A 22,281-nucleotide genomic window follows, 5' to 3' on the forward strand; every position below is an offset into this window, starting at 1 on the left:
CAGAAAAGGCTCCTGTGACCAACGGCCTGTGGCAGGCCACCTGAAATAGAAGCTTGGATCCATGCGGGTCCTTCATAGGTCCCACCCCACAGAGCAGTCCCCCGACCCCCCAGAGCTTTGTCTGGAGAGCCAGGACCCCCTTCCAGACCCTTCCTCTGCACTCCGCATGGGGACATATCTTCCTGCATGACCTTGTACCGTGTATGCTTCTCCATGTGAGCCAACTGCTAGTGCTACTTACAGAGCAACCAAATAATGGAGGGCTCTTACAAGCAACTGAGGGCAAAACCCCGAAGTGTTTACAGCTCAGACAGGAAGAAACCTGCAGTCTGCAGAGTTCTGCAGAGGTTTTCTGGAGGAACCAGCACCTCTGGGCGAAGCCATCTGGTGTGCTTCAGGGGGTCAGGTGGGTGGTGGCCCTTGGTCGACCTATGGGACCTTTCATCCAGCACCCTGCTGGGATGCTGCAGCCCCACACTGGGGCTGCGTTCACTCTGCAGAGGAGCTGTGGGGAGGGGGGCTCAGCACTTGCCAGGGCTGTCTCCGGCCCCCCTGCTAGGCAGGATGGGCTTCTGCAGAGAGGTTGAAAGCGTTCACTGTAATAGCAGGCAAAGCAACTGTTCGGACTTCTCTCCCTGCATCTCCAAATTGTAAAGCCTAAATTGTGTCTCTTTTCCCCTCTTCCGCTGCTCTGAAAAGAAACCCAGCAATCATTGTAACAATGGCTCTTTCTATTTTTGATGAGCCTGCGGAGAAAGCTAAATGGCAGAACTAATGCAAACCCAGCACCAGTCAGAAGAGCTCCTCTGCTTTTTTAATATTAACCATATTCTGATTAATGCGAGGCAGTCTGTCCCCAGATCGACACGGGGTGCTGAACCACGCTGATCGAGCCAACACGCAGCAGCTGTCTTCCTGTTATTTTCACCTCTTTAAAGCCTCCCACCTCCTCTCTCTCAGACACTCATTTGAACTCCACTTAATTCACAAGTTTAAAAGGAAAAAAAAAAAAAAAAAAGAGGGCTCAGATTGATGCTATAAATAATTCACAGACAGTTTTATCCACCACGGGTGGAAATCAGGGAGGCTGAATCTCTAGCCTCCATATGTTGAATCAAAGTCATCCATTAGGAGAGGGTGAAATCGTACTTCTGGTGTTGCAGGGAACTGGTGTGACAAAACCAGCTTTCTCTTCACTGGAGAATGCAGAGAATTCTGCCTGGGGCTAGAAACTCTACCATGGAGAAACTTCACTTGGAGGCGTGACTAGACCTAGGGCAATGCTTATTGACTAAGGCTGGATCCAATTTGCAACGTCCTAAGACAATTCTCGGATCCCAGGCTCTGCTGTCCAGCCCCACTGCCCCTATTGTGCAGTGCAATAGGATGGCACTTGATGGGTGGCACGCAGCCCACCAGAGCTGGGCTCAGGGAGGGCCAGTGAAAAACTGCAGGGAGAGCCCACTGAAATGGACAGGTCCGCCAACATAGCTAAGGATTTCTGGCAAAAGCAAAGACAGCTCTTGTATGGGAACTGTTGAATCATGGCCTGAACCTCTGATTGACCACCTGAGGCGAGCACTGACTCAGCCATGGGATCACAGGTGAAGGCAATTCAGCTGTGTGACCGGAAGGGGTGGAGCCAGGCTGCACCTCTCCTAGACCCCATTTAAGGGCTGACTGCCACTGGAGAAAGATCTCTTCCTGGAGATTGCTCCTTGTGGAGTTTCTGTGAGCCTACAACACTGGTGAGCACCTTTCATTTATATCTGATTATCTTTTCCAACATTGTAATCTTACTAGCCTAACTTCTCTGTATAACATCTGTATACTTATCTACTGTACAGCTCTGATGGAGTTTTTGTATGAAAACATAATTATAGCCATATAGCTTGCTCCAGAATGAAACACATCTCATGATTAAGCTATAGCTATAGTCAGGAGATGTGAGATAGCCATGCTGGCAGTATGAAATGCACAGTAAGGCATATCATGTTCCATTAAAAAAGAAGTCCTTATCCCTTCTAAACAAAGAGCAGAATAGAATTTGTCTTTTATCATTTTCTTTCTGGCCGTTTCCTAGCCATGAAGATCAACTTGCTGGCCTGTACTTGAAACGCAGGTAACTCAAGGTGGTGTTCATTGAGTCCCGCTAGTGCAAGCTAAGCACTAATCTGCCAAGGTGTAGAAGTTGCCTTCCCATCATCTGCATGGCTCAAATCTCTGGGTATTCTCTTCCAGAAGGTATCATCCCTTCTGCAAGGGAAGCTCCTGTAAAGCCATACGTGAAGCAAATGTTTGAAAACATAGGCCCACCTTCTCCACCTTGCTCTATGCGTCTTAATTAGACAGTGACACTTGTAGCATTGTAGGAAAAAAACCGTGGCCAACCAATAATGAAAAGGGGTGAATTTGTTATGATAATAAAATTTGCAGATGGAGCTTGTCTCCTCCTCTCTCATTTCCCTGGCATGGACACTTGTGGGAATGGGGAACTAGAGTTGGATGCAACTTGCATTTAGCAAGATCCTTCGTTTTCTGCCTGGATTTCACAAGCTTTGTGTGAGCATGAGAATAATTAAAGTGAAAGGCATCAAGAAGCGGAAGTTTCCTTTTGTAATAATGTAAAATAATTATTAAATTACATTTGTTTTCTGGTTCTTCTCAAGCCTCAGTCTCCTCCTATGAATCTATAGCAGCTTCAGTGATGTGGTTTTGCTAAGGTATCAGCAAAAACCTACTAGGTCTTCCTTCTGTAGGAGGTAGCATCGCTGCCTGATCTGCTGAAGGAATGTGTGGTCCAAGGCATGAACACAGACCCCTGCAGAAACCCTTAGCACAGCAGTGCAGAATGAGTCTTGCCCTGCTCACAGGGAGCCCTAGGCTTCCGTGTTAGATCAGGAGTTTCTGGTCCTGGACCAGCTAAAACAAATTGGTTGCCTTCTCTCTGTTCAGTGGACCCAGTAAATGGGACTGGCTGCTGCAACCTGCTGGTGGCACTTGAGACAAGCTGTGGGGCAGTGGGAGCCCACTGTGGGGAGTGGGAAATAGCTCTGGGCTCCCCATGAAGTCAATACCTGGCAGCAGCTTCACTGCAGGCACAGCACAACCAAGTCCAGCTCCTGCACTTCCCAACTGCATCATCATAAGCTTCAGCACTGGACCAATCCTGAAGGGGAAAATGAAGGTGAGGAGAAATTTCCAATGAGTATTTAGTTTCCTACCACCACTGCCAGTGGTGCATGTGCTGTAATCAGATGACCTGAATTTTTTCTCACTAAAGAATAGCTTGGCTCTGCCTTTCTGAATGCTGATTGTAGGTCCCCAAGGACTTGCTTGGCTTTGTTGCTTTGCAATTTGTGCCACTGCAACTCATCCGAAACCCGTGCTACATCTGCACAGCTCACAAAGGAGAGCTGAACCGCTTTTGTCCATGCAAAGGATGCACACAGGGTCTCCCTGCTTTTGTTAGGGATAAATGATCAGCAAGATACGTTTTTTTTTTTTTCTTCCTTTCTCATAGAGGGCTGGCTGGTTTACAGATGGATGAACTCATTGAGAACCCTAGCACCTGAGCCCTGAGTTCAATTTAATATTGTAGCCTACAGCACTTTGCAGCTACTGCATGCAACCTCATGACAAGAATTACTGAAGGAAGGTAGGAAAGCACTGAATTATTTAACATTATAGTTAGGTAATTTTCCTGGGTACAAAAAAAACTTTTTCAGAGTTGCTCATTTTCCAGTCTAACTCAAATTCTCTGTTGCATGTGCCCTTTTTGGGACATTATTAATGTCATTTAGGGCAGAGACTTCACCAAGGCACTCAGCATCAGCTTAGTTGAGTTCCCAAATGGGAAGCATGTGGTCCTGCAGTCTGGTATGTGCCATGCCCTACAGCCACATGTAGGTGTTGAGGCCTCTTAGTTAATCTTGCCCTCCTCTTCTCTCTAAGCTACTGTCACTGTGGAGTCAGCGCACTCACATACACTCATCCCACAGGGCTTCCCTTGGGTTGGGCTTTGCAGCAGAAAATACAAAAATGTACATTTCTATTCCTAGGGATTTTTTTAAAAAGCATGACTTCACAGTGAGAAGGCATGAGATTAGGGATTATATCTACCAGTTGGATTGTAGTTAACTTAGACAATTTGGTTACTTGATACGTGAACCTGTAAAATTTGGAGCTAGTTATTACGGGATCCCATCTGTAAACTAAATAACCTTGTGGGATTTAAATCTTCCTCTGAATACTCCCACCCTAACTCACTAAGATCAGATCCTGCCCTGTCATCCCCTATTTAAATAGAAAGGAAAACTGAATGAAGAAGAGAGGAAAGCAGGTTAAATCTAAATGTAATTAAATCTATCCTCCAGGTCTCTGCAATGAAGGAGCCAAACGTCTTCTGTTCCTTGCAGTAGAAATGGCAAACATCCAGGAGCAGAGATGGTCGGGGTCTCCAGCCCTGGCTGGCTGTTACAGTGAGGTACAGGGGGGGAAAAAAAAAAAGGGGGAAAAAAAAAGAGAGAAGAAAGCTTGGTTGTTATTAGGACATTATCACACTTCAGGATTTTCTCAAGATGTTAACGTACCCTGTGCTGTGAACAAACTGCCTCAGATGTGATCAGTCACAGGCACTGCCAGATGTGTTGAATTCCAGTCCTGTCGCACCACAGACACCAAGCAGCAGGGGTATCATTGCATCCAGGCTTGATTCTGCATTACATCCAGGCCTGACCAACAGTTCCACTGTAGCTAACTGTGGCTATGCGTGAGACACAGAACAAAGTCTCTCCTCTTCCAAACTTCTTCTGTGCACCTCCCCTCTCCCTCATGCACGGTATCTTCTTTCCCCATGTCTCAGTGTGTGCTGCGGTGAGGCCCTGACAGAGGTGGCAGGTCACCGGCGGTAATTTAGTTTGCCATTAAATGAGTGACAGCCACTGCCACGGGGAGGCAAATGGAGACAAATGAGATGAGGGCAGCAGGACAGAGGCTGGCAGATACCTCAGTGCAGGCTCTGGGTTTCAGAATGACAGGTCTCTGTGTCCTGCTGGTCCCTGACCGAAGTAATCCCAGCTCCACGGGTGCACAGCACCTATACTGCAGGCGGTGGATGGCTCAGGACAGCTGAGAGCAATCACTGAAGCCAGGGCCTGACTTCAATTTCTGCCCTTGATCCAGGAATCAAAATCTACCAGCAGGCAACAGGCAGGCACTCTCCTCAGGAAGTAACTCAGCACTTGGATGCTTCTTCTGAAGATTGTGTGCCTGAACTTCCCCTTTCAAGGGCTGCTTATCTTATCAGCTGGGTTAAAGCGCATTCACCATGAGGTGGGACATCTTCATTCCCAGATCTCCCTCCAGCCTTGCCCTCCCTTCATCTGTCAGCCCTCAGCTCTCCTCTTAACCCTCTCTCTGAGCAGTCTCTGTCTCCAGCACCTCACTGAGTGCTTGTCCTCTGTGGGGTGTCGCTCAGACCCCTCAGGCTGTGGGACGGGATAAATCTTGCAGTTTGCCAAGAGCTGATGTACTTGTGCTCTTTTGCAGCCTCTGCTTATTGCCTTAAACGTGTAACAGCATAGGCTGTGGTTGTAAAAAAAAATACTTCAGAAACAAAGAGCTGGGCCCTAATAATTCATTAGGTTTCCTAAACGTGACTTAATAGACAGGGTACTTACACATTTATATAGCAGCAATTATTTTAATACTGATGTTTGATAACTATGAAATTGTTTTGTCGCAATCTCCCTATGCTTGCAAATCAGCAATTACTTTTAATAATTCACAATGAAGCTCATTAAGTGATAAGGAGAAGGTGACCAGTCAGAACACTGTCTGCAACGAGGCCAGGTGACAGTGCCTGATTACTTTTCTGATACAGATGCATTTCAGACAAGAGCAAGCACTGTGTTTGCATCGAAGTACATTAGAAAACATCTGCCAGAGAGGGCTGCGCAGTGGGGGAGAGGGCCAGAGCTTTTCTGCCATGTCTCCACTGAAGTTTCAGGAGTCGGTTGACTTTTTTCTCCCTTCAAAGAATGATGGGAGCAGACTGCTTTCCCAACTGGAGCAGTTTCACTGAACTGTAAACAGACGATGCTTGAAAACCTGTCACTGAGCCTCCCCATCAGAAGCAAGCAAACAGCAATGGAAGTACCGGCTCAGAGCTGGTGAAATAAATAAGCCTTCACTGTGCACCCCACCAGCAGACAAACATAGGCATTCATGCTATAAGAGCTGCTGCACCAGGTGCTTTCCAATGGCACAGAAGGACAAGGCCTGCCCAAAATTCCTTCCAGACTGCATGCACAACAGGGTTGGGTGCACTTGGCACCAGGTAGGCCCAGCGGCCATCGGCCCACAGGCCCAGCAGCCATGCCATCAGCCCACAGGCATAGTGGCCGCGGTTGGGCAAGAAAGAGCTGAAGGACATTTTGCAGCACCTTCTATGAGGGGGTGAAATAGCAGTTTAGATATCAACTGTCAATTTCACAGAAAATGACTGATTTTTCTCTTTAAGCAGCATCCAGGGAAAGAAGTTTTCTGCTGACCTGTGATCAAGGGAAATGAAAGATGAGAGAAGATAAATCAAATCTATGTCTTGTCTATCCAACTCTTGCTCCATATGCAATGATAAACTTTCAGGCCAAATAAAGGAAAATCTGAAGCAAGCCTAAGGAAGACCAAGGAAGTGCCTGAGGAAGATCTCCCTTTGGCAACAGGTCTCATGGTCTGAGAAAAAGACAGCAGACAAAAATGCATTTTTTTGGTAACTGCGAAGAAAGGCAGAGTGTTTTCGAACAGCACAGCATGAGTTAACCCTCTTATCACCTGCTGCCAAATGCGCTCATGCATCTTTGGTACAATGCCAAGCAGATGCATTCAGATTCTTTGTAAGACTGAGGTACCAAACCTGTACTTCACACTGTGAGTGAGCAACAACACATTGTTGCATGGAGCAATAACACATTACTGCAGGCGGGATTTGGTGAGAATCTGTGTAAGATTGCTTTTGCAGAGGCCACTTGCACAAAAGCCTCTGCTGCAGCAACATTGTCTTCCATCTTGATCTTCTAGAAATAAAAAAAAAGAAAGGTTTACAAAATTACTGTGTCTTGCCTGTGAAAGATGAATCATAGTGCTTTTCAATAGAGCTGCAGGTTGTCAGGGGACCCTCGTCAAGGTTATTGTTTTGAGCACCTGCAAAAAACACATTTTTTTAAGGCTTTCTACCACTTAGAAAAGAAATGAGAAAGGAGATGAGAACAGACAGATGAAAACTCGACTTAGCTGACTGCAAGCTTCTGTCACCCGGGGAAATGTGAAGCAAATTACACAGCACAAACCAAACAATATGAAATGGGTTTAAACAGATTTTTTTTTTTTTTTTTTTGCTAAATATCTGCCTTCCAAGCCCATTCCTCCCAAATCCCCCAAAGCTGGCTTTATCCATGCTTTGACTTCAATATGTACAGCTTATGCCAGAAGGTTTTACACCCTGGAATTTGAGATGCACCGGAGTGCAGGAGACTCCATCTCCAGCAGGCAGAGACCACATCACAGACAGTAATTTAAACCATCGTCTGCATTCACACTGGAAAAGGCATTTGCTTTCTTAGCTGATTGCCTGTTCTGGGGTCTATTCTAATGTCCAAATTTACTGCCATGAAAGTAGAGATTAATTTATTCCAAAAATCAAATTATTCACAAGCACTGAGTTTCAATGCATCACAGGTGGTACATACATGGGTGATCTAATTCCACTGATTGGCCACTAAGATCAGTAAGCATGAACATAGCACAGGTCTTCAGTATTAACTCTCAGGAATGGTTCTGCCATGGCGTGTCAACAGCAGTCCACGTAGCTGGGAACTCTCACATGGCATTCTATAGGAATAAGGAAAGCAGAACAAATAAGGGAGAGAACTTGGGCATAAGTATTCCTCATCTCACCATGGACACTGATGCTGCTGGAAAACTTTTTGTGATGCTCACCCCTATGACACACTCATACCATGCACACACACAGCTAAACTGTGGGGAGAGATGCAAGTAGCCTAATGGCAGAAGGGCTGGTTACCGAACTGGTGCTACACAGAGGGGCAGTTCCTTGCTATTTACACAGCTATCCTCTCCAGTTCCTGCTTGGGTGCTTCATGAAGTAGGTCAACAGGCTGCATTAATTCAGAGACCATCAGTCTTCATATATGCCACTACAGCCCCCAGAAACTACTGCCAGATTTATACAGGTTTGTTTTGTTGCCATACTTCAAGCACAGCAGAGCTGCACCAATGGAAATACATCCTCTTGCTGATGTGATTTATTTATTACAGGGGGCCCGCAGGAAAGCAGGAGAGGGACTTTTTATAAGGGCAGGTAGTGACAGGATTAGGGGAAATGGCTTTCAAGTGGAAGAGGGTAGATTTAGACTAGATATCAAGATGGAATTATTTACCGTGAAAGTGATGAGACACTAGAACAGGTGGTCCAGAGAGGCTGTGGATGCTCCCACCCTGTAAGCATTCAAGGCCAGGCTGGATGGGGCTTTGTGCAACCTGGTGTAGAGGGAGGTGTCCCTGCCTGTAGCAGGGGATTGGAACCAGATGATCTTAAACATCCCTTTCAACCCAAACCATTCTATGATTCTACAATTTATAATGGGAAGGCTACATATAATTGACTTAAATTCCTCCACCAGAAACTGCACATTTTCTCCAGAATGAGCAATTACTCAAGACCAAGGTCAGTATTTTTGCATGTATTTACAGGCGTTAAGAGCCACCAAGTGTGATGTATAAACACAATAAACAATACTATGCTACGCTATATACTATAGTGCAGAGCAAATCCCTGCAGGTGAGAGATGCTCATTAAAATGTGATTAATAAGCAATGGCTGTGCACCGAAGGGCAGAGGAGCTGATTAACAGAAGACACAGGGTACAGAGGCTTCCAGGTAAAATTTCAAGGAAATGGATTCCAGCCAAGCAATGTACTTACAAACATGATACTCATGGAATGAATGAGACCACCACTACCCTCAGCTGTGGTTATCAGGCCAGAAAGCACCCTTGTTCCCCAGCACTGAGCAGCACAAATCCCATTGTGCTGGCAGGAGTGTCAGGCTCACTGCTGCTGGCTGGTGTGGAATCAGCTGGAGGACACAAGCCAGCTCCGCCGTGGTTTATATGGCAATCAATCTTTAAGTCTTCTCTGGAGGCACAATTCAGAAGATCACAGTGGTCAGATTTGCCTGGCACAACTGCCTTTCTGCGCTGGAAGACTTTATACAGCCACAAGTCCTCCTGGGGTTTCGTCGCTTCCCATTCCATGACCATACCTGCGTTGACATCTAATCTCACTGTACCACCCTTCACCTTTCAGAGCTGTGGCTAGCTATGAAAACGCTACATCAGCAAACCCAGCTTGTGAACTAGATTGTAAGAAGCTGGGAAAGAAACAGCAATTTTAAGAAAAGCTCTGACCTTCCCAAACTGTGCAATCCACATGGAGGGTGGGGAAAGGTGAAATTCTGCAAACAAACTCCTGTCATCGCTTCAGCTTACTAGCGTCATATTTGTTAAATGCTAGCAGAACCAACCACATTTTTCCACATCAAGTGAAAGTAACAAAGGAAAATGTTTATCAGTCTCACATAATGTCAGAGCAGTGGTATTTACGAGTATGGATTTGAGTGAAATAAACGCTCCCTGTTTATCACCAATGGCTGCAATTATGCTGTCAAGTGATAGATGAGTGTTTTGATTTCCTCTTCCTGCTGTCTTTTTACCTTCAACTTATATTGTATGCTTGCCACTGTTTATTCATGTACTGTTACAGAACCACTGAGAGGGGTTATTAATCAAGAGTATTTATTTTTCAAAGCAGTCACGCCATGCCGTCATGGATACAGCTGATGCTTATCCCTCCTCCCCTCCTCCCCCAGCAAGCAACAGTGGACATGAGGCTCAGAGCTAAATCAACAGTCCTTTCAGTCACAAATGGATACAGATAACAGGCTAAGGATGAAATAAATTGCCTGCAATCTGCCTTTGTCCCCAAGTCTGGGCACAACTGAATCCCCAGGGAGCATACTGGTGTATAGGATTGTTTTGCCAGAATATCTAAGAATTGCTGCACAGTAGGCTTCCTGCTGAGATGGCAAGAAAGTAGAGCAGTCAATAGATCTACTCACAATCACGGTCTTTTTCCTGGTAACATGTTCTGCTCCTTCTTTAATAGTCTACAGGTAATACAGACAAAGAGTCTTTATTTTACCATTCTGTAACTGCCTGAGTACATTTCCTGACAGCAGAGAACTTTAAATCTTTGGAAAAGTAACAGTATGCACAGGCATCCACTTGCAACAGAGCCTTTGGTTTGCCTTTTGAGCAAAAGAAACCTATTCCTTAGCATAAGAGACGGGAGGACTAATGGCAAATAGGGAGAAACAGAAACAGCAACTGAAGCAGGTTGCCAACATTCTCCTCATGTTGAAGTCTCATTTGAATTCACATTTATTTTTCTAAATCTATGGTACCCTTTAAGCTCACATTTGATCCTTGGTGTTTACCAAGGCAAGCACTGAAAGCTCATTCAAAATATAAGGAAGTACTGGAGAGAATCTCACAGTCCTGGAACCTTTGGCTGAGGAACTAAGTAGGAGAACGTATATTTCTGTGTCATGATCTCATCACTGACAGTCCAGGGTAAAGTCCAAGTAAAAACAAACCAACAAACAAAACGTAAGTACAAACCAACTGAATGACACCCTGGAGACTTATTAAGCAGCTCCCAGGAGTAGCTCCAGGGCTTTGACTCCCGCCCCAGGCAAGCAGCTCCCTACCACCTCCCTCCTCCCCTTTGTAGCAGCAGTGCAAGCCCAGCCCAACAGCGTCCTGCACGATACTCACAGCTCTCCTGTACTTGCTATGCTGTTTCCATACAGGCATGAAGTGATCTCCTCATGCAGAGTTTGTGTGCACCAGAATTATTTTGTTAACCAGAGCAGGACACAAACTAGGCAGTTGGAAAGCTCCTGATCTACACATGTTTGACAGCAAGTATTGAAATGCTGCAACTTCTAAACTCTGCTGCATTATCAGGAGATGGAAGATCAAAGATCTCTTCAGGAAATAACAACTATCCTGTATGTGTGACAGACTGCACTCACTGCTAGCATTGCAGCCAAAACATTGCATACTGCTGCTTGTTTGCTACACTGTATGGGTTATTGCATCACATGTGCTGTGAGATGCCTGTACTTGCAGAGCCACTGTTACTGAAAGGGCAGCAGAAGGGGAATGCTGTTATTGTGTATGCTGATTAAATCAGATATTTGATTTTAAATTTGGCTGAATCCAACTAAGAGAGTATTGCCAGAATGTAGACATTTACCTGATCACATTTTCATACCTCGGTCTCCAATGATCTCTCTCAGACTACTTCAATGCTGTAGCTATATAAAGCCTCTTTTAAGATAGCATGGGATTTCTTCAAGCTATTACAAAAAATTCAAAATAACCTCAGGGACTGGCAGAGATTTCATAAAGACAAGAACATCCCTTTTATATTGGTATCAGTAAGGATTTTTTTAAGGTATGTGACATCTTGCGATGAAGCTGCAAAGATGAACAGACAGCACTACTAAAATATTAATAGTAGCTCAAGAGATGTAAATTCTTTAACTACTGTAGGGCTTGTAAATAAACGTTCAGATGGCACCCTGACAGTTACACAGACACCTGCTTCTGTACATGAGAGGATTTACAGCGTCCAGAAGACCAGACTTATAAACAGAAAATCACATGAAGAATAAAAGGAGTGTACAGAAGCCCACTATTAAAAGGTAGAGTAGGAGAAAAATAATCATTAGCATAAAGAGAAATCCTTCACATTCGACCTGTTTTATGAAGGCTCTCCCGTAACACCACAAGAATCCAAGGCAGAGACAACTGTAGATGCAGTGATGTGACTCCAGAGAACATGCAAGGGAGCCTCTGTGAAGAAGCTATCAGTGAAAGTGGCCAACAGGTGGCCACTGCAGTCTTAGTGATTCTTTGTTACTGAGCGTTTCCCACCTGAACAGCTCCTTACCATACACACTGTAGGCACTCTCTGAAGAGACAGACAATGGTTGACATGATCCCTCCTCTATGAAACTTGATGGGTATCTGCTAATTCAACTCAGAACAATGTTAAAGCGAAAGGAAAGAGCTCTGATGAAAAGAAGGAAATAAAACAAGCCCAGGTTGCTACAAATCAATGTATTTTCCCTTTTTATTCTGAACTATTCTTTACTAAGTTGGATTTGCATCCGATTTATTCACCCCCTCAGATGCTAAAGCACATCGGAAAGGTTTTTTTTTGACTGATCAGAGTTGGCCAGATTAGTTTCCACAGAGGACAAAACCAGTTTGGTAGTATTCAGAAGATCAAACTAAGGCCATCTTCAATTGTTTCCAGAAATCTGACAGTTTTCACAGTCTGTGGCACAGGACAAAAGATCACTGAAGACAAACAGGTGATAAGCTTTGCAGCCTGTCACCTGCTGATTTATCAATAGTCTTAAGTTTTTACCTGACCAAAACAGCACTATATGAAATGTCCGGGTCAGTTGGTTGGATTGGAATTCATTGGTTTACTTTAATACAGCATTGCAAAGTTGATGAAAATAACAAAATTCTGCGTTTTCAAAGGTGTCAAAAACATTATGCATATGTGACCGATGGATCTGTGAACTGGAACATGTCCTGGTCATACAAGTCTTCTGGTAGTTTTTCATCTCCATCAGCAAAAAACGTGGGGAAAGGAGGGTTTTTATTGCAGTCTTTGTAAACACGCAGCTTTGTATCTCTGACCTAAAGGCAAGAGAGGAAAAGGAAGGTTAATACATCTTACAGAAGACTTTCAGACAGCAAGGCACAATAAATGGAGGAAATCATCTAGCATGACTAAGCAGAAACAGCAGCATTCACATTAAACTTGCTTACCTGAAGGATTCTGTATACAATCCTCAGTTATTTTAATATCAACTTGCAACCTAGTCACCGATGAGTTAGAAAAGCACAAACAGAAAACACAGCCTCACCCCACTCACCACCAAAGCAAAGAAAACAAAAAACAACAAAGGAGAATTTACTATCACTTGTACTAAACTGACAGAATCAATACCTACTCTTATGAATTCATTACTCAGTATTTTAAAATGTTATTAATGTTAAGTGAAGGTAATCGGGACTTGTTTAACTGTGTTATATCCCACACTGCTTTCCTACATGACATAGCAAGTTGTACTATGCAGTGTAATTGCCCTCTTCAACAGCCAAGACATGCTTTTGTATTTACGATGCAGTTCTGGCAGCTGATTTTGCAAAGACACACACATGTGCTGTAAGTGCTCCCTCTGGCTACTGCAGAGCTGCTCTGTGACTGCAGATTAACTATGTAGACTTCTTCCCCTAGGAATCAGTTCCTGCGTTCGTGGAACACGAGCCCTTAAGAAAGTTAATTTTCACGAACTGCAGTGCCACATAGAAGTAACTTTCCTTTACTGACCTCTGTACATGAGGGTTTAAAACCTAACCTCCGAAACTCCCATCTCTGAAGAAAATTAGTAGTTAGAATTATCAGCAAAAGGCAGTTTGTCTGCGGTGGCAGATAGAGGAGCGGTATCTCCGAAGAAAGAAGAGCTACAAATTTTCAAATAATGAAATTTCATTTATAATAAAATGCTCCACTTCTGTATCATTACATATGCTCTTCCTCCTGGAGCTGTAATAATCTCTTTTCAGGCACTAAATTCAATTGGATTAAAGAAAGGTACAACAAGATTAAATTTTAGCCTAGTGAAGATAAGCTCTCTTTCCCCTGCTCACCCCCATCTCTTCTTTTTTTTTTCAGTGGGCTGAAGAGCAGGAAGTTTGTTCGTTCTTGGTTGGAAAAAGCCTCAAATAAAAGAACCGTGATTTACAGCAGAAATTAAATAAAACAATTTTATGCCTGCTGACAGCTCTGCTTTGACAGCCTCGTATTTACCAGATTCATATCAGCTATTACTTGAGCCTTAGCCAAAGTCCACAAGGATTCCTGCAGATGAAGTGCACAGAAGGTTTGACTTAAACTTCAGCTTCTGGAAAACTGCTATTTATTATTTTTTTGCCCGACAAAGTTCCAACAGTTTTCTAAGCGCAGGTTTGATAAACAGAAGAAAATATTTTGCTGAGAATAAGGGGGAGAAAGGCTTAATGCATTGTATTGGTTAGGATGGCTACTTAGATCATTCCTCTTCTACCAGACACCACCTATTTACTGCCATGCATGACTACTGAATTACCAGTACCTGGGGCAGACAGGAGTTCACATCCACATGCAATAAACCAGGAGGAATTCAAAGCCTAAAAACCTTTGCTGCAACAGTTCCAACTACAGAGTTCACAGGAAACACAACCAGACACACATCCAAACTGCTGCAGCCAAGTCGTCATCTTTCCCATTCAATATGCTGCTGTTATTTCTTTTACTAGATAAACATGTTTTAGTAACTTCACTAGTTACTATTATTCCCTTATCCTTTTCTCTTCTCCTCCCTAATCCCACAACACATCACAAGACTTCTTTGCTACCTCTCTCCTGGAAAACAGATAAAACATACACGGTCTCTACAACTATTATGGTTTATTAGGAAGATAAAAGTAAGTCTTTCTGATACCTCATTTATTTCTTTTGCATCTTATTAGAGTGCTTTTCATGTCTATTTTTTTGCTACTTTGGATTATTCTCATTACGAAATAGATACATGGTGTTAGACACATGCGAGGTCGTTAGAGGCTGTTTTGGACACCTAAAAAGTGAAAGAATTTAAATGTTTGTTTTCCACTTTTTTCTTAAAGCAAATCTGAAAACTTATGATTAAGATGTCTGTTCTTAACTGAAGGCAAACTCAACATTCTAATCTTTATCCTACATTAGTTTATCTAAATAAATCTAAGATCTCTGTTCAACCTCAATGTTGTATTTTACGTATTAACGTCAAGTGGCAGATAGTAGCTTTTTTGTGATAAAGAGAATACTTAAAGTCTTAAGATTCTTAAGGGATATTTTCAACAGACCATCATACAGTAATATTTCATTTTACCCCTTCTAAACTCATCTTGAATCTTGACAGATCCCAGAAGCATGAACCATGGCTGGTGTTAAAATTCTTTTCTTCCGATACGCTCTGTATTTTGATTGCTGTAACTGATACATCATGTTTCCAGACTGGCAAAAAATACTGCTCTTTTATCAACTTTTCCTACGTTCACTGCTTTCAAGTGCAAGTAAAGCATCAGGTGAAACATCCTGAAGCATCACATTAAAGCATCAATATCAGACTGAATGAATGTCCCTCTTTCTCTCTTCTAACTTCCAAAAGTTCTTAGGAAGGTATTATTATTCCTACCAAATAGTAATTCAAATTTACTTTACACCTGAAAATTCAAATTAGCATCTTAAAACATGGTACAATTTTTATCTATATTCTCTACAGAATTACTGGATGATTTGGTTTGGGTTTATGAATAATGCAGCATGCCAAATTTTCTGCATGTAATAGCTCAGATTTCTGCATGATGATTTCACAATAATGTAAGGAAGCTAAATAGAACGCATCAGCAGTTATATTTGTTTCTGCAAATACTGTCTTTTAAGTGACACAGCACAGCTCTTCCAGTTATCCAAGTAATCTTCTGAGGGCAGCCCTAATAAAGGGAAAAATGGTAGTGCATGTCTTTCACCTTATTCCTCAGAGTCACAATCCCACTGCAAAACAATGCTTTATAGCAAAGAGTCCAAAGCTGTATCAAGTAACATTTCACTTCCTTCCTTCCCAGAGACTACAAAATATTTTTTACATTCTGTGTTGAAACTGCTGTATAAGCAATTGCTCTGGCCATCTCTTACAGAAAGGCATTGGGCTCTAACAGATTTGCAATTATTTACAAATAATTGACATACAAACTTCCCTCATAACTGCCTGCAGGTCCTACAAAATAAATCTATGATTAAAAATCTTAGGTGCGTCATCATTAGACCTTTAAGAAGCACTCTTCTACAGGCTTTCAGGCAACATAAATCCAATGCATTCACAACTGATAGTACCGATCCCTTTTTGCTCTCTTCCTCTGAGGAAGAAAAAACAAGGGGAAAAAAAAATGGGGAATTCCATGATATCTGAGTAAGTATTAATGCCCTGTTATTAAAATCAAGTAGATCCAGCTTTCACTCAGTGCCCAACTGGCTATTACGATTCACATAAGCATTCAGTCTATAACTCAAAACAGCATAACCACTTGGTTTGCTTATATACTGTTAAAATTACTGTATATTCTATTGTATATTATTGTATATTCTATTCTACAGCTCGGTAATATACATAGTAGCATAAAATGCACTACAGTATATTCTCTGTGAATTTTTTTACTGAGAAAAGCTCTAGAGAAAGTTGAAATTGAACTTGGTCATCATTTTATCACTGTATCTTTCAAACAGTCATGGAGCTTGCAGACACTTAATAAACTGCAGAAATGCACGTCCCATATAGAGTCAGCAAAATGGGTAGTGTAAACAAACATAAATGCAGCAGTCTATCAACATGAAGTAATATGGTCTTAAGCAGGCATTAAAACTTGATGCTGAAGTCACAACTCACACTGGCAGTTTAACAGGGCTTTAGGCTGTGTTAGCAACCACAGCCAAGAACACAAACTGTTTGCCAGACAGGAAAATGTGTTTCACTATACTGAATGTTAGAAGTAATCTCCTCAGGTGTGGTACCTAGCTCAGCCTCTATGCTATTTTCACAGTCAGAGAAAAAAAAATATTTCAAGAACTATAACCATTTCTGACCTGCCTTCTTTGGCCTTAAAGAAAACCCCTGCACCAATCTATCATGGTCCATGACAGGGAAGGTGAAAGAGGTCAGTGAATTACAGTTTCTTCAATTCCTCAATGTGAGCAGAACACACCCAACTCAGGTGTCAGCAACATTGGCAAGTGAGATACAAAATAAGTAGGATGCAAACTTCTACAGACTTCTATTAAAGAGAAAAATGTAAGAAGCAGTAGGGGAAGACTGAGAAGTTGTTTCTTAGCTCAAACACAGTACTACGCTAAAGCAATGTTATGCTTCAAGTTTAATTCTACCTTGCAAAAATCAAGATAGTGATTGGCACTGAATACATGAAGAAAACTAAGTGTCTTAAAAAGAGGTAATGTATAAAACATTATAAAACCCAAACTATAGCATCCAGTATTATAATATACAATAGCACAAAATCCCCTGTTAGAAAGCAGACACTTAAAGAGATTAGTCTTATGCTTTTCTCTTGAATGAGTGAATGGAGAACTTTCTGGTAATGTACATGGGAGACAAAAAAAGTGAAGCACTATTAGTTTCCAGAAAAACAAAACCAAGTAACCAACAAATCCAACCAATGAATCAACCAACCAACCAACCAACCAACAACAACAACAAAAACACACACAAAGAAAACCACCCAACTCAATCTATTAGCTTTATTTCCCCCAGAGGATCAGTACCACACCACAGTAGTTAACTCTAGGTCCTATAGCCTAAGAAGATACAGCAATAGTAACAGGTATTACCTGAGGTAGGTTATCAGTAGTGTAATGTAGTAATGCTCATTCTGCAACACCACACTATGAACAAAAAATTCCACACACTCTACAATGCTGCTAATTTTTCTTAACTTTATTAGACTTTGTCATTGAGAAAGAAAACCATGCTAAGTAAGCTTTGTTGATTGGTTTTCCAGTTGGCTAGAAACATTGCTTGTGTTAGTTATTTAACTTCATGGTTCAGCATGCAATATCAAATGAAAACTGTGTTCTGATCCTCATATTCTGCACCTTTTGTGCTGATAATGAAACTTGAAAAAAATCTAAGTGCTTCATCTCCATCTGCTGATGCACTAAGTTTCCAAAAATATGTAACATAAAATAAATATATGCTTTAAGGTGCACTGTGATTTTAATGGTTACCAAGCAACAAAGAGTGGGTACTGAACAAAAAATGCTTTCCTCTTAGAGGCACATAGAGAAGAGTATTATGTGATATTCCACTTCTTGAGCTCAAAGACAGATGGTTTCACATCCCCTGGACATTACTCCTACCTAATTACAGACAGGTATTTAGTGCAGCTATCAATTACAATGAAAGCTAATATCCTATGATTTCTCTCCTCAGCTACAAATAGCTATACATCAATGTAAAGAAAGTCAAAGTCCATATGTAAACAAAACAACAAACACGGAAGGAATGTTGAAAACAAACTAAAAACCACCACAAATGAGTACTGTACCTTCACCTCAAAACAATTTTAAAAATAAAAAATCCATGAAAGTCTGAGTTTGTAGCACTTTGGTCAAGTTCCTTCACATATTCTATTCTGTTAGTCAGACAGCTCTAAGGGATTAAATACCTAATTCTATCTGTGGGTCCTCAACCTTCACTTCTAATAATGAAATTAGCTGGAACTCTGAAACATGTATGCCAAAGACCATACCTGAAGACACTGGACTTCTAAATTTCAGATAACCATAGCTTGAAACATTTGCAAAAAGACAGGTATATTACAAGTACAATTAACACAGCTTCTGATCATCAAACTAAAAGACAGCAAAGCAGTCAGAAAAGTCATTTGTGTCACTCTGAATCCCAGAATCATTAAGGCTAGAAAAGTTCATTAGGATCACCCCATCCCTACCACGCCCACTGACCACAGCCCTCAGTGCCACATCCACACGGCTCTTAAACACCTTCAGGAACAGTGACTGCACCACCTCCCTGGGCAGCCTGTGCCACTGCCTCACCGCTCTTTGTGAGAAGAAATTCTTCCTGATACCCAACCTGAACCTCCCCTGGTGCAACTTGAGGCCATTCCCTCTCTTCCCATCACTGTTACCTGGGAGAAGAGGCCGACCCACACCTCACCACAGCCTTCTTTCAGGCAGTTGCAGAGAGCGATCAGGTCTCCCCTGAGCCTCCTCTTCTCCAGACTGGACAATCCCAGCTCCCTCAACCACACTCCATCAGACTTGTGCTTCAGACCCCTCACAGCTTCACTGCCCTTCTCTTGTCACACTCCAAGGCCTCAATGTCCTTTAAGTGAGGGGCCCAAAACTGAACTCAGCACTTGAGGTGTGGCTTCACCAGCGTCCAGTACAGAGGAACAATCACTTCCCTAGTTCTGCTAGTTACACTGCTTCTGGTACAAGCCAGGATGGCATTGGCCTTTTTGGCATCCAGACAGCTTTTCATCCATTGAAGAGTACACCTCTCCAAGCTGCCAGCTTCTCCAGGTGAAGTGGGAGACAAAGGCTTTATTAAAGTCTAGGTAGATTACATTCACTGCCTTTCCCTCTGCCGCTAGGTAGGTAACCCAGTCATAGAAAGAGATGAGACTGGCCAGGCAGGACACGCTTTCCAAGAACCAACACATGCTGTCTAGGCCTAATTCCCTGGCTGTCCTGTAGATGCTGTGTAATTGCACTCAAGATGATCTGCCCCATAACATTCTCAATACTGAGGCTGACAGGCCTGAAGTTCCCTGGATCCACCTTCTGACCCTCCTTGTAGATGGGCATCACACTGGCCAAGCTCCTGTTGTTTGGAACCTCCCTGGTTGACCACAATTGCTGTTAAACGATGGAGCACCTCTTGGTGAGCACCTCTGCCAGCTCCCTTAGTACCCTTCGGGGGGCCCCATCCAGCCCCATAGTCTTGTGATAGTCTAGTTGGAGCAGGAGGTTGCCGTTTCCTTCTGAATTACAGGGGGGATTATTTTTCCCCCCATCCCCTCAGTGGGCTGAGTACCCCTGAGAATAACTGTTCTGACCATTAAAGACAGATCGAATTAGGCACTGAGTACCTCAGCCTCTTCCTCACCTTTTATAGTAATAATAGTTAATGTGGAAATCACTTGAAAAAAACTATGAAGCCATCTTTACTTTTGATATTAGGATAAAGTTCCAATCATTATCTGTGGTGAGTGAGCTGAACAGAAATTGCCACTAGAAATGGCAAGCACTTAGCTATTAATGCAGCAGACTGCCCTGACAATCAAAGTCCATTATCCTCTTCACATTACAGATGTCAACACAGTTGTTTACTGGATGTGCTCAGATGGCTTGGCCCAGCAGTCTCCTATCAACAAGTTTGTTGAAAATGGCAGTACTGCTGCCTCAAGCATTTTTTTTTTTAAGCTAACAGCAGGACTGCTTTCAGAACAAAAACAGAAAAGCCAGGCTGGTAAAGGGGATACATTCCAATCTAAGCAAGAGTAATGTCTTAGCAAAGAAAAGGTGAAGTTGAAATGAAAAGGTGGAAGAGATTTATCATGAAGGAAAGCACATTTCCAGTAAGTTCTTCTCCAAACAGAAATGTATAGTGCCTGATCAACAAGGTAGCATTGATTTAAATGAGAGCTTCACAGCATACATAAAAATGTGTGGTATGAAAACCCGAAGTCACTTTAAAAATAGTTCATATTACAGATGTTTAATAAGTGTTTCTTTTCTTAACTTACTTAAAAACCTGAAAAACAAAGAACCTACTGAGTCTAGTTAAAAGTCTTCAGTACAAATAAAAACTGTATTCAAAGTCTCAGTGGCTTCATAAAACATATCCTTGCAGGTAAGAGATCTGAGATGGATACGTTCATTTGCCACTGGACCATTTAAGTGTGGATGGATTTTAACAACATTACAAAGGTGCACATCTTTTTGCAACAATTAGTTCTTGCTTAAGAGTACTATTAAGATCAAGTAATAAGGACAGAGCACCAAATGTTAATCATTTTTTCAGCTACATTACATTGCAAATTACAAATTTACACCTAATTAAACTTCAGACTAATGTAAAGCTATCTATCAGTTTCAAGTCTCAGGTTGAACAAAGATACTTAGAACACAGTTGAAGACTAGGTCACTCATTCTGATAGACTAATGAAAAGACAATAAAACTACAGCCTTAATTCTGTGTCACCTATGTAATGCACAGGGATTCTGCAGAAAAGCTGCCCTGGAAAACTTCTTCTCCTGAATATGTTTACCCATTTTATCTCCAAAATCTTGTGAGAGAAACGTGTAATGCCATTATCCAGGTCTGGAGCAGACATGACAATCAAAGCAATTCATGTATGCCTTGCTCAGAAAAAGAGTCTTCTTTCCAAGGTGAGAAACGCAAAAAGAAACTTCATTTTGCTGTAGAACACCTATTCTGAAGATAGCTCTGCTTTACCTAATGCCCAGCCACTGTTGACTTCTGCTCCACAACCAGACAATACATATCAGAAATCAAATGTTCATAGAAAAAAAATAGTCCAAGAACATAATAAACTTGTTCAAAACATCAGAACTTCCTGAACTCTGTAGCTTCTCAAGAGATGACTTAAAGGAAGAACATTTGAATCCTTACAGTACTTCAGAGGATTTTAAACTGTATTTGTTATACATATACCTATATATCTGGTGATCTTTATAATCAGCATTACTAAAGATATTCGATATCCACATGTTAAGTCAGAAAAGAAACAACTTACAAGGAATTTGTTTGCAAATGTGCAGAATATACTTGATAGGAAGAAAAATCTATTTTGAAAAGAAAGATCTTTAAAAGTATTTCCCTTGCTTTGATGTAAATTATTTACATTGTAAAGACACAGACTTCTCACTGTTTCAGTTTCTCTTAAACAACCTTAAAACGCTCTCCACAAAATTTGCAATTAACAATTAATTTTGTAAAATGTCACAGATACATTTATACTGATTGCAAAGGGAACTCACATCATTATTGCGAACTCAAGCTGCCTCAATTACTTCTTAGAAAGCTAAGTGTTGCCATGTATGTGAATGCCTTGAATAACTTCTCAGGCAGTGCTTGCTGTAATTCTGTATTCTGTTCATGAAAACAGCCCTTAAATAACATTCTGGAGATTCACCAACATACTATTGGCTCAGATTAGAAAAGGATGCACCTAGCCCTAAGATACTTACCACAGAATTCCAGTAACTGCTGGCCTATCAAATGCTACAGGAATGCACAACCCTACTGCAAACCTAAGAATGAACTTTTTAAGCAGTGATCCACTGATCCTATTAACCACTGTTTCAGAGAGCTGATCCTACTTCCTACAAGACTGAACTCTAAAGAAATGATGATTGCATTCAACCACATTTCTTTTTTTTTTTTTTTTTTTTTTCCTGTTTTAATAAGAG

General features: G+C 42.0%; 1 protein-coding gene and 1 long non-coding RNA gene across 3 annotated transcripts in view; one reads left to right on the top strand and one right to left on the bottom strand.

Annotated features, from left to right (window-relative positions):
* The first annotated feature begins 1,695 nt into the window (after positions 1-1,695).
* On the top strand, positions 1,696-7,180 carry LOC100859709. Of its 2 annotated transcripts, XR_001465068.4 has the most exons (5): positions 1,696-1,748; positions 2,956-3,187; positions 3,524-3,658; positions 4,377-4,486; positions 6,527-7,180. It is a non-coding gene; the product is annotated as an uncharacterized LOC100859709 (long non-coding RNA). The 2 variants fall into 2 exon arrangements; XR_001465069.4 differs by lacking the exon at positions 2,956-3,187.
* Positions 7,181-12,254: 5,074 nt separating this feature from the next.
* Positions 12,255-22,281, bottom strand: part of MRPL3 (mitochondrial ribosomal protein L3) — a 28,295-nt gene continuing 18,268 nt past the window's right edge. The window contains exon 10 of the mRNA NM_001006366.2: positions 12,255-12,863. Within this exon, the coding sequence (NP_001006366.2) occupies positions 12,714-12,863 (150 nt within the window). The 3' untranslated portion in view covers positions 12,255-12,713. The remainder of the gene's footprint in view (positions 12,864-22,281) is intronic.

This window comes from Gallus gallus, chromosome 2 (assembly GCF_016699485.2).
Source record: "Gallus gallus isolate bGalGal1 chromosome 2, bGalGal1.mat.broiler.GRCg7b, whole genome shotgun sequence".
Classification (NCBI taxonomy): Eukaryota; Metazoa; Chordata; class Aves; order Galliformes; family Phasianidae; genus Gallus; species Gallus gallus.